Below are 22571 nucleotides of genomic sequence, written 5' to 3'. Positions count from 1 at the left end.
AAACCTGCAGACTAGGTGTCATTCTGACTATTCCACTGATGATGAAGAGGAGGCTCTTAAGTGTTAAGGAACTGGCCCGTGGTTGCAGGCATCTGGTAATGGCCATTATGCATTTTCTGCTATGCCCTCGGACCTCTAATCTTGAAGTCATTGCCCCTAAGAGAGGACAACATCATCCAGAGTGAAAGTATCCACTCAATTTTCCTGGATCTGGCTCCAGATTGACTAAGACTCTGTGGATTTGAGGGCTTTGTTTCAGTGGTTCCTTGTGCTGAAATCAGCCCTGTGTCAGCCGCTGCTGGTGGAGGGGACCCTGGGTGTTCCCTGATTGTGGGTAAGTTGTCTGTGTCTGTTTGACTGTTTGCTTTGGCACTATGGGCATTTAAGGTCGGATCATTTGTTGTTGTGGGGTACTAGCCTATGAACAGTTGAATGCTTAGCAGCATGCCTGGCTTCTACCAACTAGATGTTAATAGCAAGACCCTCTCCCCAGAGCAGCACAATGAAAAATATCTCTATTGCCAAATGTCCCTGGGGATCAACACTGCCACCAGCTAAGAAATATAATGTGAGCCACACGTGTAATTTTCAATTTTCTAGGAGTCACATTTTAGGGGGAGGGGACTGAAAAGAGAGAGAAAATTAATTTTAATAAATGTATTTAATTCAACACATCCAAAACATTATCATTTCAACATGTAATCAATATAAAAAGCACCTGATGAGATCTTGTACAATCTTTTTTTTCTTTGTAAGTCATTGAAATAAGGCATGCATTTTATATAGACAGCAGAGCTCAATTTGGACTTGCCACATTTCAAGTACTATAGCCATGAGGGTAATGGTTCCCATGCTGGACAACACAGACCTAGTGAGAAAAGAGGGAGCTCACCCACACTTAAGAACGGGTACAGACAAAGGAGCAAAAGACAATGGTGAAATGGTCAGACAGTATAATAGACAAGTTCTGGGGATGTTGAGAGTTGAAGTTTTTCTTTCCCCCTCGGAGAACTGCCTCTCCCTACCAGCAACCCACTGACCCCGTGGGATGGGGCGGGACAAGCAGAGAGTGAAGAAAGGTATCTGGTAAGGAAGGGTGGAGGGGAAACCAGAGAGAGGGAGCCCAGGGGAGGGGGCCTGGGAGGCCCACCCACGCAGCCAACAATGAGTTAGGGAGGCTTTCAGGGAGGCAACTCGCAGACTCCAGCAAGTGAGGCAGAGTCAGGGAGTCAAACAGACACAGACAACTCACCCACAATCAGGGAACCAGGAAAATTGAGGCCCTTGCCTGGGCCCACTCAGCCACCATCCACACATCCTTAGGGTCATGCAAATGGTAGGGCTGGGGGCTTGCCACTGTCTGGACTTTTCATCTACCCATCTGGCCACTGCTAACCTGACAGGAAAATCATTCTCCACCTTGTGCTGATGAAAATTCAGGACCACGCTGTTGGGAAGGGCTGGGGCTGTGACACTTCACTAACAAAGAAGAAAACTTAACTGAAGCACGTAATTCAAGTTCAGACTAAGAGATGGTCCTCCCTTGAATATGAAACCAATTAACTAACTGATGCTTTAAATAAGGAACAAGAAACTGGAAACCCTTTGCAATTAAAAAGCAAACAGCTCTGTGGACCAAAGAAGGGAAGAAGGCACGTGAAAGGCAAGGCGGAAGGAAGAGCACAGAGAAGACAGAAAGGGACAAGGGGAGGGGCAGATCCCCACAGAGAAGGGATGGCCGAGCTCATGGAGATAGGAGGACCAGCCCCGGGCCTCAGGTGGGAGCAGGAGAGTGCTGTCCACCTCCACTCCATAGAGACTGGGGCACTACCCTTCAAACTCTTGGGGAGAAACACAGATCAGCACTCAGAGGCCCTCTTTGATGAGAATTAGCATGACGGTGGACCAGGGGCCCCCGCAGATATCCTTGAGAACCGGGTCTGGAGGGCGGCCAGGGTAGGCAGGTCAGAAGCCCACCAGGACTTGGGGCATGCACCTCTCCACCTGCCTGCCTCCAGGAAGTGGCACATCCCACCCTCTGAGTGGATAGTTCCAGAAGAGCACCTCCCCTTAGCTGACGTCTGGAGTTCCACCAGCTGTGCTGGGTACCCCTGAACTGTCAACATAGCCCCTGCTCCCCGCGCTCCCACCAGGCACCTGAACCAGGGAGGGGTGCATTCCCTCACACCATCTCCCCTAACAGGAGCTGTCATCCTCACTGTGCAGGTGGGTAAAACCGAGGCCCAGGGACTGTAAGCCAACCTGTGCGGTATCTACTATGTAACAGGCAGAATGAAGAGTGTGTGTTGTTAACATAATAACCTTAAAGGGGAAGGTTACATGTGGTATACACACACACACACACACACACACACACACACACAGAGAAAATGCATGTGGAAAGGGCTTTATATATTGCAAAGATTTACAAATGATAGCTATTAAGTTGACTCAATACAGACAGCATATTGTCCTCTCGACAAATTTACAGACCTCTATCAACTGAACTAAGGCTGGCTTACAGAGCTCTTTCTAGTCTGTTATTCAACTGAGCCAAAAAAGGCACCATAACTAACCTCCGCTTCATCCCTGCGTGGGCAAGGTTTTGTTTCTTTTTCAAAACCCACTTTTCAAGCACTGGAGAGCTCTCTGCTCTTCCCACATGGCTCTGTGTTCGGGCTGGAACAGGGAGCAGGACATGCAGAGTATGGACTGTGATCTTCCCCTAGTGTATTCCAAATGGGCGCCCATCAGGCTGACACTCTGCAGCCTTTTTAACAAACAGTGCCATGTTCAGCAGGCACGCCATTCATCTTCACCTACTCTGCAAATTGAGTTAGAACAGAATATGGTTCCAAAGCCCAGAACAGTTAAACAACAGAAATTAAAACCACAATACATGTCATCTGAACTCAGTGACCACAAAGCCTTTTTTGATTCAGTGCTTAATTAAGAAAAACAAAAAAGGAGGATATGGAGTCATGATGGCATCTAGCCACTTCTCCTCCCCCCCACAACTTCCTGCATAATGAAGCATTCTATCACTTTAGCACCTTATCACCAAGATAACAATAGGCTACGTTTTTCCATCTAAGAACAGTTGGCTTGAAACAAGACAAAGAAGCAGTGAGAGCAGCCGAGGGTCTCCAGAGCCACCGAGGACACTGATTAATGGGTTTCCCAGGCCTGCTATCAGCTGTTCCAGACACAAAGTGTAGGCATTGCTCTTAGAACATGCTACACCAAAGGCCCTATCGCAGGCACGCCAGGGAGATCAGCCTACGCGTTCCCAACCTGTGAGTCAGCCTGGAGGTGAGCCAGAGAAAGCCAAGGTGGACAGAGTAAGGGTCAGGAAAGGTCTGAGAGCCTGTAGTTCTCACTGGTGCTCCAGGAAAGGAGCCTGGCATTCCCACGGGGCATTGAGACACCAGCTCTGACTTGAACAATGGACCACCTGGTCTGGCCTTAATTAAAAGAAAGCCACAGAGTTACACCACATTGAGAAGAGGTCTTGAAGAGGCCATCTGCTAGAACCTTGCATATCATAGAAGAGGAGACAGAGTAGAGTAAGGAGGGAGAGAGAAACTTATGCTGTTGAGGACTTCCTTTGTGCTAGCAATGATTCTTTATGTGGTGCTAAAGCTGGTAAGGTATGTTTTAACATTGCTGTTTTAGAGAAGAGGAAACTGGGACTCAAGCCACTCAAGTGACAGACTGAGGGTCACAAACTAATAAGTGAAGGAGCTGAGATTTGACCCGATTCTTCCCTGCATGCTCTGCTGCCGTGCACTGGCAGACCCCACACAGCTCCTGACCCCTAGATCCTGGCTCTGTTTCATTGGACCAGCGGTCCTCTATATATGCATGAGTCACTCTGGTAACCTGGGGAAGCCCACAGACAGGTTCTTAGAATAACATCTTGAAATGCACAAAACAAAACGTTAACACATTGAACATATCTAATAATATATTAAATAATATGATCTACCCACAGATCTAATACCTTACGTGATTTCCAAACAGTAAGTGTAAATGAGAGTCTGAGGAGCCCATAAGAAGCAAGAGGACAAATGGAAACATCTGTGACTTCTATTGGTAATCAAGTCACAGGCACTACTCATGTAGGCCTGCTGCCTACATTCATGACTGGGGACAATGCTACATTTCAGTTAGAGGTGAGTGAAAATAAAAAATTGTCCCCCATCCAAGTTCACAGACTCCTGAAGATGAAGCAGGCCTCACTACATAACAGGGGGCAAATAAACACATGAAAAGATACTCGTCATCACATGTCATTAAGGAAATGCAAATTAAATGCTAGCAAAACCATAATGAGATGCCACTATGTGGCTATTCAAGGGGCCAAAATCCAGAACACCAAGTGCTGAGATTGGAGACAGGAATGCACACTCATTGCTGGAGGAAATGCAAATTGGTACAGCCACTTCAGGTGACGGTCTGACAGCTTCTTACAGAACTAAGCATACTCTAACCATATGACCAATGAGCCATCCGGGCTCCTTGGTATTTGCCCAACGAAGCTGAAAACTTTTGTCCATACAAAGACCTGCACAGGGATGTTTACAGCAGCTTTATTCATAATTGCCAAAACTCGGAAGCAACCAAAATGTCCATTCAGTAGGTGAATGGATCAACTCTGCTACATTCAGACGATGAACTATGACTCAGCCCCCAAAAGAAAGAAATATAAGGCCAGGAAAAGGCAGGGAGGAGACTTAAACGCATATCACTGAGTGGAAGAAGTTGATGGGAAAAGGCTACATACTATAATGGTTCCAACAATGTGACACTTTGGAAAACAATGTCAAAAAACAGTGGAGACACTTAAAAAGACCAGGGTTGCCAGTGGATGGGAAGGTGGGGAGAGGAATGAACAGTCAGAGCACAGAGGACTTTGAGGACATGAAAATATTCTGCATGATATCATAATGATGGACACGGGACATCACCGTTTAAACCCACAGAATGAACTACACCAAGAAAGAACCTGGAGGTAAATATGTACTTTGGGTGAGGAGGGTGTGTGCGTGCGGGTTTGTCAGTCGTAATAAATCTACCAGTCTGGTAGGGGTTGAGGACCATGGGGGAGGCTGTGCCTGGGGGAGGCAGGGGGTATGGGGGAGAGCTCTATACCTTCCCCTTAATTTTGCTGTGAAGCTAAAACTGCTCTGAGAAAAAACAAACAAAACAAAACAAACCCAAAACGTCATGGAGCAGAGCAGCACTGCCATGAACCCTCAGCACAGGGGACACCTGTAAACCTTTTCCTCAAACCCATAGGGCAAAATAATAAGTTTGCATTTACTGAATGCTCACAACACTGCGGGCGCTCATCTAAGTGGATGCATTTTCTACAACTCTTCGAAGGGGATAATATGACCTTCATTTTACAGACCAGAAAATTTGGGTTTCCAAGTTGAATCTTTTTTTATATGGTTTTTTAAAAAAATTATTTATTTGACACAGAGAAAGAAATCACAAGTAGTCAGAGAGGCAAGCAGAGAGAGACGGGGAAGCAGGCTCCCCGCCGAGCAGAGAGCCCGATGCGGGGCTTGATTCCAGGACCGTGAGATCATGACCTGAGCCCAAGACAGAGGCTTAACCCACTGAGTCACTCAGGCGCCCCTCCAAGTTCGATCTTAAAACAAAGTTAGAACTACCTACACTGTATGTTTGACTGCAACACAAGCTGTTAAAAACCCTTTACCTGAAACCCTTTATTTTTTTATTTGTGCAAATAAAACAAAAACAATGAATGTTAAAGCTGATATAAGTCTGCAAATGCCATCTTTAACCCCAAATTTCAAACTACTACGTCTGTCAAAAGAGCTTCATGGTACTAGAAGGTGAACTGAGAACATCTAGTAAGTAAACACTCAAATGTGAAATTCTAAAACCATGAATGCGTACATACAAGTTAATATTAATTAACACCTTAAATATCTTTGACAGGATTTCTTTTTTTTAAGACTTTATTTATTTATTTATGGTGCATACAAGCAGAGGGATGAGCAGAGGGAAAGGGAGAGAGAGAATCTAAGTGGATTCCGAACTAGCACAGGGCCCCATGGGGGCTCGATTCCAGGACCCTGAGATCATGACCTGAGCTGAAACCAACAGCCCATTGGTCAACTGAGTGAGGAAACTGGATGCCCCCAGACAGGATTTCTTTTTAAAATAAAGCTAAGAATTATGTCTGAGCAAGCTTCTCCCATGCCCTATCTTTGACATTCAATAGTAAGTGTTGAAAAAATAGTACAGTAGGAGGTACAATGGATTTCACATTTCTGACACTGTCAGTGCCTCCAAGTGAGGGCCTTACACAAAGGCCAGTTAACTGGGCACTGCAGTCTGGGACCCCGGGTTCTGAACTTTCTTGCATTCTTCCATTTATCCCACAAAATTCCAGGCAAGCCCTTTAATCCGGTTCAGCCTCAGTTTCCCCATCTAATAAGTTGGGATGATAAAAGCAGCCCTTATTACCTCACAAAATTAGAGGAGAATCAAGTGAGATGCTAGGTGCAAAATTGCTTCCTGAGCAGAGAAACTTAATCCCATTGTGACGCATCACTAAACTCTAATAAAGGACAAGTCACCCAGGACGATCTGCAGCACCACGGCAAATCTGAGTGGAGGAAATACAGGAGACTCCTGCAGCACTAGCAGGGATCATAAACCCACACTACCCACACCTGTCGCTGAGTTCAGCAGCAGTGGCAGCAGAAAGGCTGATGATGTGCTCTTTATGGCAACCCTTCCTGCCAAGGAGGCATGAAAACACTGGAAAAAATTGGACCTGGTGGTACTCAGGTTTACGACTCCGTGCAAGGGAGCATAACCTGCATTCTCTCTTCCCCCAGTGACCAGGTCTCGTGGACTTCCCCTAGGTCCCTCTCTACAGAGACGAGTTTCAAGGAGACAGTGACCTGCCATGGAGTAGGCAAGGATACAACAGTTGTCATAATTTGGCTAACTCTGAGGCCCCCAGGGCCCCTGAAAACAATCAGCTCTACTGGCATGGTGGGAAGGAAGCTGGAATGGGAGGTAGGCAAAGCCACAGGAGCGAGGAGCCCAGAGATCAACTTCTCCGAGTATTTGGTTGAGAAGGGAGGAAGAAACAGATTTGACGGCATTAGTCTTGTGAGAAGAGACGGTTGCTTAAAGGGAACGGCCAGAGGGATGGGGAGGAAGATGAAGGAAGTGAGGAAGTTAGACAACCAGGGGAGGCTTTCTTAAAAGTCTGTCCTGGGAGTATCATATATCTCAGCAAGAAGTTATCCTAAGTCAGTCCGGAGACTGTCTGCTCTGCTACCTTCTCACCGGGGCAAGTTCAAGGCAGATCTCCCAGGGCAGGGTCAGCCCGCAGTCCAGGCAGCGAGATACTGCTGAACATGACTGCAACAAGAGCACACGGGGCCCAGGATAGGCAAGCCAATGAAGGCAAGGAGATGCGAGGCTGATGGCAGGGCAGGCAAAGGAGGAGCCAGTCGAGGACTGGTACCTGGGCTGGGGGAGGGTACGTGGGAGGGCGGCCTATTAGATAAGTTTAGGTGGCGCAGTTCTGGGTGGTGGCAAACTCCTAGGCATGGGCCTGGGAAGGGGTGGCTGAGGCGGAGGTGGAAGGTGGCAGCTGCTGGAATGGCAAAGGTGGAGGGCCTCTGCAGAGAGGGTCCAGGGGGTGGGCATCAGGCATATGGAAACACTGGCCAGAGCAGGGTGGGGAAGGGGTGGGGAGCAAGGAGCATGGCATGGCTAGGAGAGGAAGGGAGTTCTGGAACCCCAGGCTGGTGAGGGAGGAGTGGGCCGATCAGCCAGGGCACCAGGCCAAGCTGTGGGTGGGACTGGACGGCAGGCACCAGGGAGCCACAGATTTGAGCAAAGAGCTAAACTCACATCTGTGGCACAGAAAGATGGGTGGATAGCTGGGCTGGAAAGAGAGAAAGGCAAAAGGAAATTGAGAGACTGACGATTGTGACCACCTAGGTAAGAGATCGCTGCTACCACCAACGTGGGGGAGGTGGGAATGGAGGGCAGGGGATGGGCACGAACGACACTGCAAGGGAAAGGGAAGCGAAGAAATGGGAAGAGAAGCGGGTGCCAGAAAGAAGCTGGTGAAACTGGTTTATAGGTGCCCAAGGGGCATCCTAAAGACAGCCTCAGGTACCCAAGTGGGGTCATGGGGCTCAAGAAGGTAGTGACTCCAGAGAGTCATCATCATGGGAAGGGACAGCTGAGTGTAGGGAAGATCCCTCCCCCCCGAGAAAGCACCCCCAGCAGAAGCAAAAGGAGTCAGACGCAAGCCACCGGAGGATACCTCGCATGCCTATGGAAAAGGAGAAAGAGCATGAAGACGACTTTCTCAAAAAATGAATCAAGAAAGTTGTGTCACATATGCAACAAGAGAGTTTCAAGGAGGAGGAAACTAACTGCTGCAAGTGCTTTAAGTGCTTACATGTATTTCGCATATAACCTTCATCTCAGCCCTGTCAGATGACAGCTCTTAGTATTCCCACTTCACAGATGAACAGAGACAACATCACAATACTTAGTAAGCAGTCAAAGAGAATACTCAGAATAAAGCCAAATGTTGTTACAACAGGCTACATGGAAGGCCCTTCAGTGATCTGCCTCCTGGCTTCCACCCCCTGCCTCCCCTCATACCACTATCCTCTTTGCTTATCGCAGCCCTGACTTGGCTGCTGCTTCTAACTAGCCAAGAGCTTTCCCCGCTCAGGACCTTTGCATTTGCTGTCCTCTCTGAACAACCCTCTCTTTGCCTGGCTGACTGCTTCTCACCTAGAGACCATAGCTTTAAATGACACCTCCCTGACACCCTGCCTGGAATCAACTCCCCTCCCCCAGTCTAGCACAACACCCAAAACATAAGGCCCTTCTTGGGGTGACATAATAAAATTATGTTTGCGTGTTTCTCTTCTCTCCTAACTAGACGGAAAAGCCTGCAAATGTAGGGGTCTTCTCTGTCCTCATCCTTCTTTCTGGTGTCCAGCATAGAGCCAGGACTTACCAGTCACTCAATGAGGGAGTAAAGGAGTAAATTAATGAACATACTTTTTCTTAGGTAGTGTTAAGTTCTGTGAACATTCCTTCTAAGAAGACTTTCAGTCAGAATGACCAGCTCTACCCGAGTCTGGGCAGCAAAGCTGGTGTTAGCCTTTCCCTCATCTGCTGGTCTATGGTGAAAGCACACACAATAAATCCCTTACACCTGAGACAGCTGCTCCTCACATTGGAGAGACCGGTCTACCTTCCCTTCCAGTATCACTCAGATTCCACATCCCTTCCACAGTGAAGTTTCGTGTGACTCTCCACTCAAAAGCCTTCCGTGGCTTTGTGTCCTCAGAGTGAAAGGCAAAGTCCTCCCAGAGGTTTCATGGTCCACACATCCCAGCCCCCACCCTGGACCCTACCTGGTGCCATCCAACCTCTACATTCTTCTTGTTGTTTCCAGAACATACTGAGCACCTTCACTGGTCAGCACCTCTATGACTGCTGCTGTTCCTTTGTCTAGAATTCTTTTCCCTCTAAGAGCCTACATACTCATGTTCTTGTTTTCTTTAGTTCTCTGCTCAAATATTACTGTCACATAGAAGCCTTCCCAGCATATCCTTAAATAAAACCACAACTCACCTCTCCTTGGAAACCCCCATCTCCTTCACCTTGCTTTCTTCTCTAATTTTCTCCCTAGCACTTATCACTAACACACACTCTCTCTCTCTCTCTCTCTCTCTCTGCTTCCTACTGAGAAGAATGTAAACTTCAAGAGGGCAGGAATTCTGTCTGTTCTCTTTACTGCTGCATCGCTGGTACCTGGCATGTAGTAGACACTCAAAATGATTTCCTTAATGGATTAATAATTGTGGGAAATTTAACTCAGGGATGGCAATTAAAAACAATGAGTAGGTGTAAACAGTCTGGTTGTTATTCAAAAGCGGAATGCAGAATTACTATGTGACTCAACAATTCTACTCCTGGGTAGATACCCCGGACAACCAAAAACGAGCTCGATGGGTTCACTGTGCCAGTATTCCCAGCAGCCAGAAGTGGAAACAACCCAAGTGTTCACTGATGGATGAATGGACAAACAAAATATGGTCTCTACACATACAATGTGGAACTATTCGGCCTTCAGGAGGAAGGGAATTCTGACCCATATCACCACATAGAGGAACCCTGAGGACATTATGCAAAGCAAAATAAGCCAGTCATAGAAGGACAGGTATTATAGGGTTCCACTTATATAAGGCCCCTAAAGTAGTCAGAGTCATAAAGGCAGAAAGCAGAATGGTGGTGGCCAGGGGCTGGGCTGGGAAAGAATGGAGAATTCTTGGTTAACGAGTATAATTTGGGATGTTTCAGTTTGGATGATTAAAAAAAAATCGGGGGTTGGGGAGCTGGATGGTGTGATGTTGCATAACAATGTAAATGTACATAATGACACTGAACTGTAGGCTTAAAAGCGGTTACTAGGGTAAATGTTATGTACCGTTCACCATTATTCAGCTATTGGAAAACTTTTAAGTGGATTTGCAATAACTTGCATGTCTGAGTCTACTCTCTCAACTGTAAACTTTACAGAATCTGAATACAGATGAAGTATCTGATTAAAATTTAGCCTTCAAATTGAGATGTGCTCTCAGAGTAAAACACATTTTGAAAGCTAAGTTTAAAAATGTAAACTATTTTATTCCTAACTTTTATACTTTTATTCCTAAAAGTTATTCCTAACTTTTATTACTTTTATAGTAATTACATGTTGAAATGATCCTATATTTGATACATCAGGTTAAATAAATTATTAAATCTGACCAAAAAAAAAAAGAGACAGAGAAAAAGAAGATCAGATTCTCATACCTGCTACCACACAGCCAAACCTTGAAACACTGCTAAGTAAGACAAGGACCAGATGCAAAACAGCAAATATTACATAATTCCACTCATCTGATATACCTAGAATAGAAGTTTTATAGAGACGGAATGTAGATCAGAGGTTACCAGGGGCAGGAGGCGGGGGGAGTTACTGTTTGGTGGGTACAGGGTTTCTGTCTGGGGTGATGAACAATTTTGGAAATAGAAACGGTGAAATATGGTAAATGTAATTTATGTCACTGAATTGTACACATAAAATGACAAAATCAAAATAGCAAATTTCATATATATCCACAGCTTAAAAAAAAAAAGCACAAGGAATGGGGGAAAGAACTAAATGCAAGAGATCACTTTCTTAAAGCTAGAGAGAGCAACAAACCACTGTGGAGTAGCTAGCTTCCTGGATTCGGACATAAAGGGAAGTTTCCCAGATTTAGACAGCTCTCTCCTAGAGAAAGATTGCGAGAATGAAAATCTTCCCACTGCTGAACTTCCATGGACAAACGTCTGGTGACAGCTTGCTATCCTGTATTTATATCTCTTAAGACTGTGACACGTAAGAGGAGGTGGGGAGCATGCCAGGTGGCAATAAAACATGGTACATACAGCAGGAGGCTCTGAGCAGGCTCTGAAGTTAGAACATATTTGGGTTTTCTTCCCAAGAAGCTGCAGTGAAATTTAAGGTGAACAGCTTTTATGTAATATAAGAGAATGCACGGAAGAATGTATGTCTATACTGTTACATTTACAACTTACTGTATGCTCCTATAACTACGTTAATATAATATACTCCTTGTATCCCTACCTGTGAAACTTGTTATGTAGAGAACTGTGGCCTCCCACCTTTTGTCTTCTGCAAAACTCATTTGCTGAAAGGCAAAGTGAGAAAGGACCAATTGCTTGAACCTGCAGGCATTTGGTTCTCTTGGGCACAGTCTTCTTCCTCTCCCACTCCTTTCACAGGTGTTAATTGCTAAGGAACACCTTATACTCCAAATACCTTCCAAGCATCTGCTTTGGAAGATCTAACCTATGAAAAATACCTACCATTTGTCAGACATTAATCTAAGTCCTGGGGAATCAGCCCAGTATAGACAACAACTCTACCCCCATGGGGTTTTAATGGGGTTTCTGGGAACACTTCTGCCTATATGATAAGGCAATGTTTGTAGCTAGAGGAGTACCTTCTCCCCGTCTTAGAAGCAGATGTGATGGCTGGAGCTACAGCAGCCATCTTGCTACTACAAGATGGCAAGTATGATGAAATGCCTAGGGCTGCACTATACAATTTAACAGCTACCAGTCACATGTGGCTATTGAGCATTTGAAATGTGGCTAACCTGAATGGAATTGAGCTGTAAAATATATACAGGATTTTAGGACTTAATAAAAAAATGAATATAAAATATATAAATATTTTTTAATATTGACTACAGGGTGAAATAATAGTGTGGATATATTAAATAAAATATATTACTACAATCAATTTCACCATTTTTGGTACTTTTTAAATGTTGTTATGAGAAAATTTTAAATTACACATGTGGCTTGCATTATATTTCTACTAGACAGCTCTGGCCTAGAGAATCAGCGAATACAGCCAGTGAACCTCTAGCCACTATCTTTCTACTGATATGTGGTTTAAAAATAAGCTGGGTGCTTAAGACCTGGGGATGAGCCAGGCATGTCCCTGTCGCCACAGAGCCCACAGTGACAAAGACACAAAAAACAATCAAGGAGGGATACCAATCAGCAAGATCTCATAGAACTAGAGCCTGGGGTCCCTAGAGGGCACCAAACCCAGACTGAGAATGGAATAAGAGTAGAGGGAGTGGAGAAGAGCTCAGGGGCGGCTCACTGGAGGAAGTGATGCTTGGTTGAACTGAATCACACAGAGAAGGCCAGGAAGGGGCCCCTGTTCAGCACAAGCAGTATACATCCTCCATGGGCTAGGGCTGTAAAAGCTCCCATTATCTGATGATGTTTGAAGAGGAAAGTATAAACTTGTATTTGTTCCCCTTTTAAAGAACATTCATCGTCACTGATAAAGAAAATCTCTGAAGAAAACCACGTATGTGCAACTATTTTTCAACATAAAGTGCTATGCAGATGTTGGGTGTTAATAGCAGTAATGAAGTTGTTGGTGTTGTGGCTGTGATTGTTACAGAGGTGGCAGCCATCCCTGCTTATTGTTACTGGACTGCTTTTCACTCAGTGGCCCTGCCCAAGACCACCCAGCCCAGAGTCCAGGATTCAGGGGGTGTCCATCCCAGCGCCCACTCAGCAAGGCCAAGGAGATCCCAGTAGGCAAAATCCTGCTGTGGTAGCTCCCTTCCAGAGAAGGACTCTCCTCGGTCCTCTCCTGCACTGTGGGTGGGGAGTGTCCTCTGGAAGAACCTCCAGGGAGAAAGCCACAAAGCCCATAATGTTTTCAAGGTGATGCACACTCCCTTTGGATCAGAATCCTCATGACTATCCATCCCACAGATAGGCTTTTATGTGTATACGGAATGTGGGTGAGAAAATGTGCTGCAGCAGTAGTTAAAATGGTAAGAGTCTCGGAATGAGCTAAGCAGTTGAACAAATTGTGAGATGGGAAGCCATGAGAATAATAAAAGGGTTGGAGTCCCACATACAATCTCTAAGATAGAGCCGAGTGAAAAAAGCAAGGTGCATAATATGTAAACAAGTCATTTTCCAATAAAACAAATCGCAGGGGTTGCACACATCCAGGTACACACACACATGCCCACATGCACACACGTTTAGAGACTTTTAGGAAAAGCAGATAGGGAACATCCCAGGATTGCCTCTAAGGCTGGGACCTGGGGAGATGATACACTTAGCACAGTATATGTTCTCATCCTGCTTGGATTTTTTTTTTCATCATAAGCATACATTTCTTTTTTTAAAGGAAACTAGTTTTGTTTTTTTTTTCCTCAAAAAGACAAAGAAGTTTTTATTTATAACTGTATTTATGAAGTGAACCCCAGGGAGCCTGAATTAACCACTTTTTATGAAGACATCCAAAAAAGAGAGCTGCTCATCTCAGGGTAATATGTGGGGGCCTGGATTCACTCGAGCTTGCATCTAATGCCCAGTGCACACACTCACAAGCTGAGCTCACCAACTCCATGTGGGACAGTGGTGACAAGTGTAGGAATGAAAAACCTGTCGTAACCTAGGCTGGAAAGCCTGTCCAAAACAGTGGCACTGGGAGGCCGTTGCAGGTAAGCGGACAAAGCCAGAGTTCCCCCACAGGAACGCAGATCCCCCAAGACTATCCTCTTGCTCTGTCGGCTCAGCTGCTGCTGACCATATTAGGCAGAGTGGTACTTGACGTGCCCCAGGCAGCTCGGGGGAGCCCAGCTCTGAGGGCAGTCGTGGGTGATTTCAGAGGTCAGGAATGTCAGATAGGCTTATCTGGACCAGGAGACAGCAGCCTTGCCTGCCAGCTTGCCCCTCCCTCCCCCCCCCCACCTCCTGCTGTGCTGGGTTTAGGACTCCAGAGCCACTGGCGTCATGCTAGGCCCCCCTCAACCCCACTGGGGAGCCCCTGCAGAGGCAGAGGTCATGATGGGCAAGGGTCACGGTGAGGAACAAAAGGTAAGCGGTGACCCTGCTGGATGTTCAAAAAATACAGACATTTCCTCCTCCCAAGATAACCCAACAGTCTTCATGTTAGAGGCGGGCCCCATTCCTGCTGGTGACAAGAGTCCCTGAGTCATTTCCTGCACGCATGTTTTTTATGATGTACAAATGCGTTCTGGTCTTCATTGGGTTATCTGCAATCACTGCGATCACATGGAGCAACCCCATGGAGGGTGGTAGAAAGAACCCTCGATTGGGAATCTGATCATCCTGAATGGGCCCCCAGGTCCTCTGTTTGACTATGAGACCCTCTCTACACAGCCCGGCCCCAGGAGTCTGTTTTTTCCAGGTCTCCTCTTGCATCCTTCTATTCTGCTCTCCCTGGATCTCACCCTCTCCCACTCCTCTCTCCCCACCCACACCTTCATTCCTCTTACACAGCCACACACTCTTCCTGGAATATAGTTGTCCACCTTGTGTGCCCTCCGCTCAGCAAGGCAAACTTCTTCTCATATGCCAAGCTCCAAATCATACCTTCTCTTCCAGGAAGGATCCCCAGACTGCTCCATTCAGACTCAGTCATTGCTTTTCTCTACTTCTGCAGAACAGAGGACGCAATTATCTCATACACTTAGGATATTAATTAAAACAATGGCTCAGCATTTGCTGATCGCTTATGATGTACTAGGCAGTGTTCTAAATATGTGACAAAGATTGCCTTAGTTAGTGCTCACAGCAACTCTGTGAGAGAGAGACCATTACCATCTTCATTTTACAGAGATACTGAGGGTCAGCGATTTAGGTAGCCTGCCCCACGCCACAGAGTTAGTTTGTGGCTGACTGGTACCTAGGCAAGTGCCTGGCACACAGAAGCTGCTCAATAATTATTCACTTCATGAATGGCTAAATAAGTTAATAAATACAGAAATAATGTTTCTGTCTCCCGAGAAGTGGCTCAGAGCCACTTCTCATGTCAGAGGCCTAATAAGGCCCAGAGCACTAGAAATGCCTGTTGAATGAACGAACAAAAGAATATTGGAGCAAACCCATCAATAGAGTTCAAATCCTGACAAAGCCACCTGTTAGCTTCAGATCAACAGCTTCAGGTCCCTGGGTCCCTCTATGTCACCTGTCAAATGGAAAGATGATACAGAACATCCTCCCAACATCCTCCTGACATTAGGTACATATAAAATAAATGTAAGGTTTCATGATTTTATGATGATGGCAATTCCCATATCAAACGTTATATTGTTTTGTTTGGTTTTTCTTCTGGGCTGTTTTCCCCCAGGAACATTACACAATTAGATGGGACATTTGATCAGTGTACTACCCTGACACAGAGCCAATATTAGTCCTTAAAGAGTTAATTTGGCTTGATCCTTGGTTCACTCTATCCTTAGCAAAACAGGTCACACCCAAGGAAAGAATTACTAAGTGCCTGACAAAACCCGCATAACTAATCGATAATGAACCATGGTCCCAAGTTAGATTATGCAGCTAACACCTAAGCCACTGCTCTAGTGACACTGCAGGTCTTTCCCTCTATTCCCTGGCACCCGTCAGAGGCCTTCTTCTCCCAACAGATGCTGGTCAATCTCCCCCAACCACCACTGCCAATATACCTGCACACACACATATATACATACACACACACTCACACTCACTCACTGCTGGCGTGACGACAGCAGCACAGCGCTCAGCACACGGAAAGCTACTGATAAAAGATTGTGAAATGCTAAAGCCCAGCTCCACTTCCGGTGGTGCTGAGATGTCCACAACAATGGAAAGATGAGGGTTCTGGCTGAATTCCATTTAGTTCTACTCTAACTCTGGCTAGCCAGGGGCTTGGCTATGGGCCTGAGACCAGATCCCCCCCGCCACCATGCTATAGGTCTTACCATTCATGCTCATCCACGTGCATGCTAAAGCCCAACATTTCTTGTTTGGCTGAAGCTCAACGTCACCTACTACACCCAAGGATACCTAAACGAGGTGTGTGAGTGAGACAGTGTCTGTTCATGTTAGAAGAGGGAGGAGCCACATTCTGTGTTTTGTTTGACTCATAGCAAGGACTACAAGCTCTAGGCTCCCCAAGCCAGCTATTAACTATCCACATGAATCCAATATGGACAGAGACTATATGATAACCAGAGTGCACATAAACAGTCCCTACAGAGGACACCTGTTATTTCTCCATCTCACACCTCTGCGATCTTGGGAACCTGCTCCTCCCTCATGTCAATCATGCGATGCTTGAAAAGGCTGCCAAAGGCACTAGTCAGTTCTCCTGGTTTGGGCACAATAATTGGTCCAGAGACCGGCCAATCAGAATCTTTCCTTGAGATTTTAATTCAATATTGAGCAGGAGGAGAGTGAGTCTAGCCTTTGGGTCACAGAGCTATAAAAATATGAACTAGAGGCCACCAACATGGAGAGTAACTGTTCACAGGAGGGAATAATGGAGCCAACATAGAGCAAAATGTCCAAGACCAAAAAAAAAAAAATGTCCAAGACATAGATGGAAGGAGACAGGCTGGGAAAGGCTGTGGAGACCTTCCTGTTTATACAAGTTAATGATTCCCTTTTTTGTTTAGCTTTGAGCTGGGTTTCTGAAGTGTGCATCTCAAGTGACCTTACACAGTCCAAGCCATACTTAGAGCACATTTTCAAATGTGTTCCACGCTCTGGGATCTATGTATTTTTTAGGAGATGGGCCACCACACATGTGAAAGGTCTTTGTTCCTCCTCCCATGAGGCATAAAATTCCTGAGCAAGATGCACTCTCAATTCTGCATCACTAACCACAGATGTTAGTGCCTTCCCTTCATATCTCAGGCACCAGTGGTGACGTGCTGACTACAAGAGTCCGCAAGGACTCTTCTATCTCCACCCATCAAAGCTTGTAAAATAAGGGTGGCCAGACAAGCGAGACAACCGACCAATGGGTGATATTTGAAAAAAAAGCACATCTTCCTGGTGGTCAAGCCTCCATCCAACCTCCATGTGGGCTCACTCCCTTGGCAGATCTGTCTTCGCATTGCTGCATCACCGAGAGAAAGAGCCCTCTCAAAAGCCAGATACTGTGGGTGCATGAGGCCATGGCACTTCCTCATAGAATAAGGTCTCTGAAAACCTTCCTGAGAAAACATCTCACAGCCTGGCCACCTGACTTCCATGCGACCTTTTCAAAAGAAAGCCGCCACATGTTGTTACTGAAGAGGGTGACGCTTTGAAAACAAACAGCACACCCCCTCTCCAAGTCTGAAGAGCTTCCCAGTGATCCAGCCGCTGGGAAGTTAGAGCAGTTAGGTGGGGGTCACACTCCTTTCTCTCCTTTCTCTTTAATACTTCCGTCTCTGCTCTGAAGGGCTAACCCCCTTGGCAGGTTATGGGCTCAAGTTCTGGCCTGGTGGAATGCTCTTCTATGCCCCATAAAGTCAGCGTGCCCCTGGGCTTGGAGGAGCTTTGGCAGCTGTCCCCCAGGGGCAAGGGAAAGGCTGTATCCCACGGTATCCCACGGTACACTTAACAGCTCCTCATCACCAAAACAAAAACACAACAGTCCTGATCGCCATGGAGAGTTCAATCCCCTTCTCTGGGATTGGCACCAACTAAAATTCCAAGGGCTCTGGCTGAGCTACCTCCTGTGAAGTCTAAATACAGCAAGCTCACTTTTAACCTAAACATACAGTCTGGACCGTGGCCCAAGGCTGACAGCCCCCAGGGGCCTGCAGGAAAATCTTGACTTCCGGCTGCCCATTAGGTAATGGGCATCGCAGAGAGAGAAGAGATGCCATGCACTGCTTACTTAGGCCATGTTCATCGAAGTAGCCTATGGTCAAACAGTTGGTGGGGAGGGGGAGTAATCAGCCAGTTGGGGGTTTACTGCAAGCGTGACCCAAGCACAGAAATGTATCCTGGGGAAGAGGGTGGGGGGGAGAAGGGGAAGAGAGAGGGAAGAAAAGGCAGTAAGGACCAAAGACCTATTTCTTAGCCAATAAAAGTCAAGGGATCTTTCTATAACAGTGGCTCCCAGGAGAACAGAATTTAGGGCGTAAGCTCAAGAATCAGACAGACCAAGACTGCCTCCTTGGTGTGTGATCTTGGGCAAGATAACTGACTTCTCAGTTTCCAGAGCTCTCAAATGGCCCAAAGGACCATGGTGGCGTTCACTGAGACCATGCTTACAAAGTGCCCGGCGTGCACTAGAGCAACTAGCTACTAGAAGTAGTAGCAGTAACAGTAGGAGGATAAAGACGAGCATGCCTTTCTTCTCTCTGCCATGGACAGGACACAGGGAGACTAGCTAAGGCCACCAGAGTAGGGCAGAAGGTCCCACACAGGACACACTGTGCTCGTACAGACAAAGGAAACCTTTAACCAAGCAAAATGCTCACACACCCCCACACCTATTAAGAACCTAAGAACGGCAGAATGGCAAGAACTGCCTCACTTCCCAAGCCAACCTGCACGCACCATGCGGGCAAGAAATCCCAGGGTTTTCCCTTACCTTGGTGTTCATACAGGACCTCCCTCGCTTGTACTCCTTGTGAGATCCACGCTTGTCCAGTTTGTACCATAGGGCTTTGGCCTTCCAGGTGGTCACCTTGGACTTGAGCTTGGAATAAAAGTTCCTGTGGTCCAGAGGGTCTAGGTCCAGGTGTCGTGTGAGGATGTTGAAGGCCTGGAGGGTGCCTTTGCACGTGGAAGCCTGGACAAAGTTCTCGAAAACCTGCCCGGCCTGGCTCTGCTTCTCATCTTCGTTTTCCCCCATGTTTCAGGAGCTGTGTGGTGCAGTGGTATGGAGATGTCAGAGGAAAACACCATCAAGTATCTGGAGATACGTCACACCTGCAAAGGTAGGTGGAAGGAGAGGTGAACACCACGGCAACACAGGCAGAGTGGGGGGGATGGGCGCTGGGAGGGAAAACCAAAATTCCTTTGGGATATTAAGCATACTAAACATAAATACTTAATGCTAAACATAAGCCATCTACAGAAGATATACAGTCATCCCTTCTGACCTGGCAATGCTGTCTTGCTAGCAGTCTTTCTCCCCCTCCAATACCCTACTCCTCTCGCGGGCTATAAAGAACTACAGATTGCTCAAAGCTATGCCTGGGTTGATGTCAGCATTACCTGGTCAACCTCACTATGAGCCAGATAGTTCAAGAAACAGGAACTAGTAAAGGGCAAGGGACAAAGCAGAGAAGCACACTAGATTTTGTGAGCACCACTGAAAACCTTTAATTCATGGTGCTGTAAATGAGTTGACTGATATTAGTGTATCTAGCCATGTAACAGCACACAAAGCAAAACATTCAAAGCACGTGCCTCCCTAGATTTCGTGGCCTTCCTACCTATCCATAAACACCAAACTTGGAAGTCTTTCTCCATTAGTTACCAGAGGACAGGTCTTTCCCCTATACAGATGACAAATGGCAACTTCTTGAAACTTCTCTCTATTCCTTATGTCTGCTGCAAGCACAGCATCCATCTCAGTCAGACAGACACAGACACACGTGGGTCTCCACCCCATGTACCAAAGGAGTCTGTGCTTTGTGAGCCCAAGCTGTGAGCTATTTGGAACAAGTGCTCAGGCTGATGGAAGGAAAAATGCGATGGGTATTCATTCACAACACGAAAATAGCTTGCCTGGGTTTTGGCCATCGGCCTCTCTGCACCACTCTAACCTCAGGCATTTCTTAGGAAAGTCATTCAAGTTTCAAAGGAACAAAAATAAGTTAGGGTCGATTTTCCAAAGCAATAGCTATTTTTCCAGAATCCAAAGCTAGTGCAAAAAGACCAGCCTGGAGGAACTAGGGACGCCCAGCTGTCAGGATGGCTCGAGAGGGTCTGTAAACAAGACGATACAGCATACCAAGCTCCCTCAGACAGAGGCCTGGCAGGAGGAGGTCAGCAAACACAGAGGCAAGGCCCTTGGGCTGGGCAGCTTCCCACTCTCCAGACAGAAACACTATTGTGGGTGCTTTGGGATTGTGGGCTGGCCTTACAATATTAAAAGCAGACAATGGTGTTTATTTTCTTCCTCCATCCTTCACTCCTTCATTCGGCAACAGTTCCTGGAGCCTAGCAAGAGCCATGCATCACTGTAGGTCCTGGGGATGCAGAGACAGGGCCTTGTGAGGAAGACAGGTGTATAGAGAGTTGATTATAAGACAACAGGCAAGCACTTTAAAAAGATGAACATGGTGCATGGAAGCCAGATAAGGAGGGGTCTAACAGAACCTAGAGGTATCCAGAGGAGCCACAGGGCGGGGTGGGGGGGAGATACTCAAATACTACAATTTTAGGAAGAAGGTGACTTTCATTAGGAGACCAGGGAATAAAGTTCTTGGGCAAAAGAAATGCCACACTGGTGCAAGTCTGGAAAGAGCCAGGACAGCTGCAGAATGACAGCAAGTTCAAGGCATCTGGAGGTTCCAAACTCACCACAAGGGGTGATGGGCACTTCCAGGGCAGATTGTGGAGGGGACCTGGTTTCTCCTGTGGGCTGCAGGGTTCAGGAGACAGAGCAGCGGGCCAAGAGGAATCTCTGGGCAGAGGCGGCAGGGATGCATAGGAGAGGGAGGCGGCTGTAAACAGAGCTGCCAGGAGATCCCTTAGAGAGCCCTGGGAGAGAGCAGCACACACACACACACACAGGGATGCTAGACAGCAGCCCCGCCCCGATGTATCACCTGCAGGAGCGGCCGGCAGACACCCAGATGCTGCTGGCGGAGGGGGCACCAGCCACAGTGTGGGACCCCTCCCCTCCTCTCCTCTGCCCCATGAGCCCCCAGTGTGCCTGGCACTGAGTTCGGCTGAAGGCACATTCTCTGCTCCAGCCAAGTTCCACTCTTAGCCAGGCCTCTGTCCTCCAGGGGCACTGACCTGGCAGCTCTGTTCCCTGCAACTCAGCAAAGTAAACACATGAGGAGAGCTGGGCCTGTGCTTTGCTAGGTGCTGATGAGACGTGGATTCCCTCCCAGAGGCTCTCTCGGCTCCTTAAATGTCTGCAATGCTCACTACGGCATCGCTCACGTTACCACTGCCTCCTACTGTTTCGGCTCTCCCCCACGTACAAGACTTGCCACCCAGAGAGCATAAACGGAGAGCAAGACTCATTCGCTTTTCAGAGCGAAGGACCATCCTCGGTCTCTATCTTTGGAACCACTGTGTGCCCAGCACCGAACAAAGGATGCAGCTGCTGACGGAGATCCACAACTACTCGAATTCTGTGGCTATCCTGTGGTCCTTTTTGGGGACAGGCTGGTGGTGCAGAGAAAGCCACAGGTTTCAGGGTCATTGGAGCCCAAGTCCAAAGCTCAATTTAGCCCCTGGTTGCCCTCATGGCCTCACACGAGTCCAGACACTCTGAACCCCAGTTTCTTCTTTTGTAAAGGACGCGATAATCTCCACCTTGTGGGGTTGCTGGGAAGGGCAAGAGAGGTGTGTGATGGCAGACACCAGCCCCAGGAGGCTCCTGGCAGAGGTGGAAATGGGTGCTGCATCCCTCACGTGGGGCAGACTTGTGCCTGGGGAATGCACTGGTTTGAGAAATACTTCTGTAAATCAATTCTTCAAGTTGTCAACCCCTCCTTGTCTAAAATGGTGAACTGTTTAGAGGTATCAAGCCAAACCCAGGGAATCATTTACGAACTGGAAGAACCTGTCTCCTTCCAACTCCAGCAGCCACCACTCCTCCCCCAAGAGGAAAATGAAGGCCTTAATCTTACTCCAGTGGAGAGCCAAAGGTGCTGTGGAGGGGGCTGGCTGGGCGTGGGTCCAGGAGCTGGCTCTTATCTAGAGGGAGATGGGGGGGCGAGGGGGGTTTGTGGTGGAGAGAGATGGCAGGACAGCAGACAGGCTGCCTTGGACTGTATCCCAGCCCCTCGTACCAGGCTCAGACCTGCCTCCCCGTCTGAAGGGTCTGGTTTCAACTGTAAAATCAGCTTGAATCCAGTTGATGTTAAAGACCTTAAAAAACGACTCTGACACCCATGTGGGGTAGGTTTCCTCCGGAAGAGCCTCAGTGTTTCGAGTCTGCCAGACGGGGGTGTGAATCT

At 47.2% G+C, this 22571-nt stretch overlaps 1 protein-coding gene across 11 annotated transcripts in view; it reads right to left on the bottom strand.

Moving 5' to 3' along the window:
* Positions 1-22571, bottom strand: part of LOC116600015 (F-actin-monooxygenase MICAL2) — a 212235-nt gene that overhangs the window by 144413 nt on the left and 45251 nt on the right. For all 11 annotated transcript variants that reach the window (XR_004289471.1, XM_032359953.1, XM_032359954.1 and 8 more), the window contains exon 3: positions 19013-19353. Coding sequence is in view for 10 of the 11 variants with exons in the window: in XM_032359953.1 (XP_032215844.1) it covers positions 19013-19276 (264 nt within the window). In the remaining variant the exon portion in view is untranslated. The remainder of the gene's footprint in view (positions 1-19012; positions 19354-22571) is intronic.

This window comes from Mustela erminea, chromosome 9, assembly GCF_009829155.1.
Source record: "Mustela erminea isolate mMusErm1 chromosome 9, mMusErm1.Pri, whole genome shotgun sequence".
NCBI lineage: Eukaryota > Metazoa > Chordata > Mammalia > Carnivora > Mustelidae > Mustela > Mustela erminea.
The sequence above is the reverse complement of the archived record's forward strand: the minus strand, read 5'-3'. Positions and strand labels throughout refer to the sequence as shown.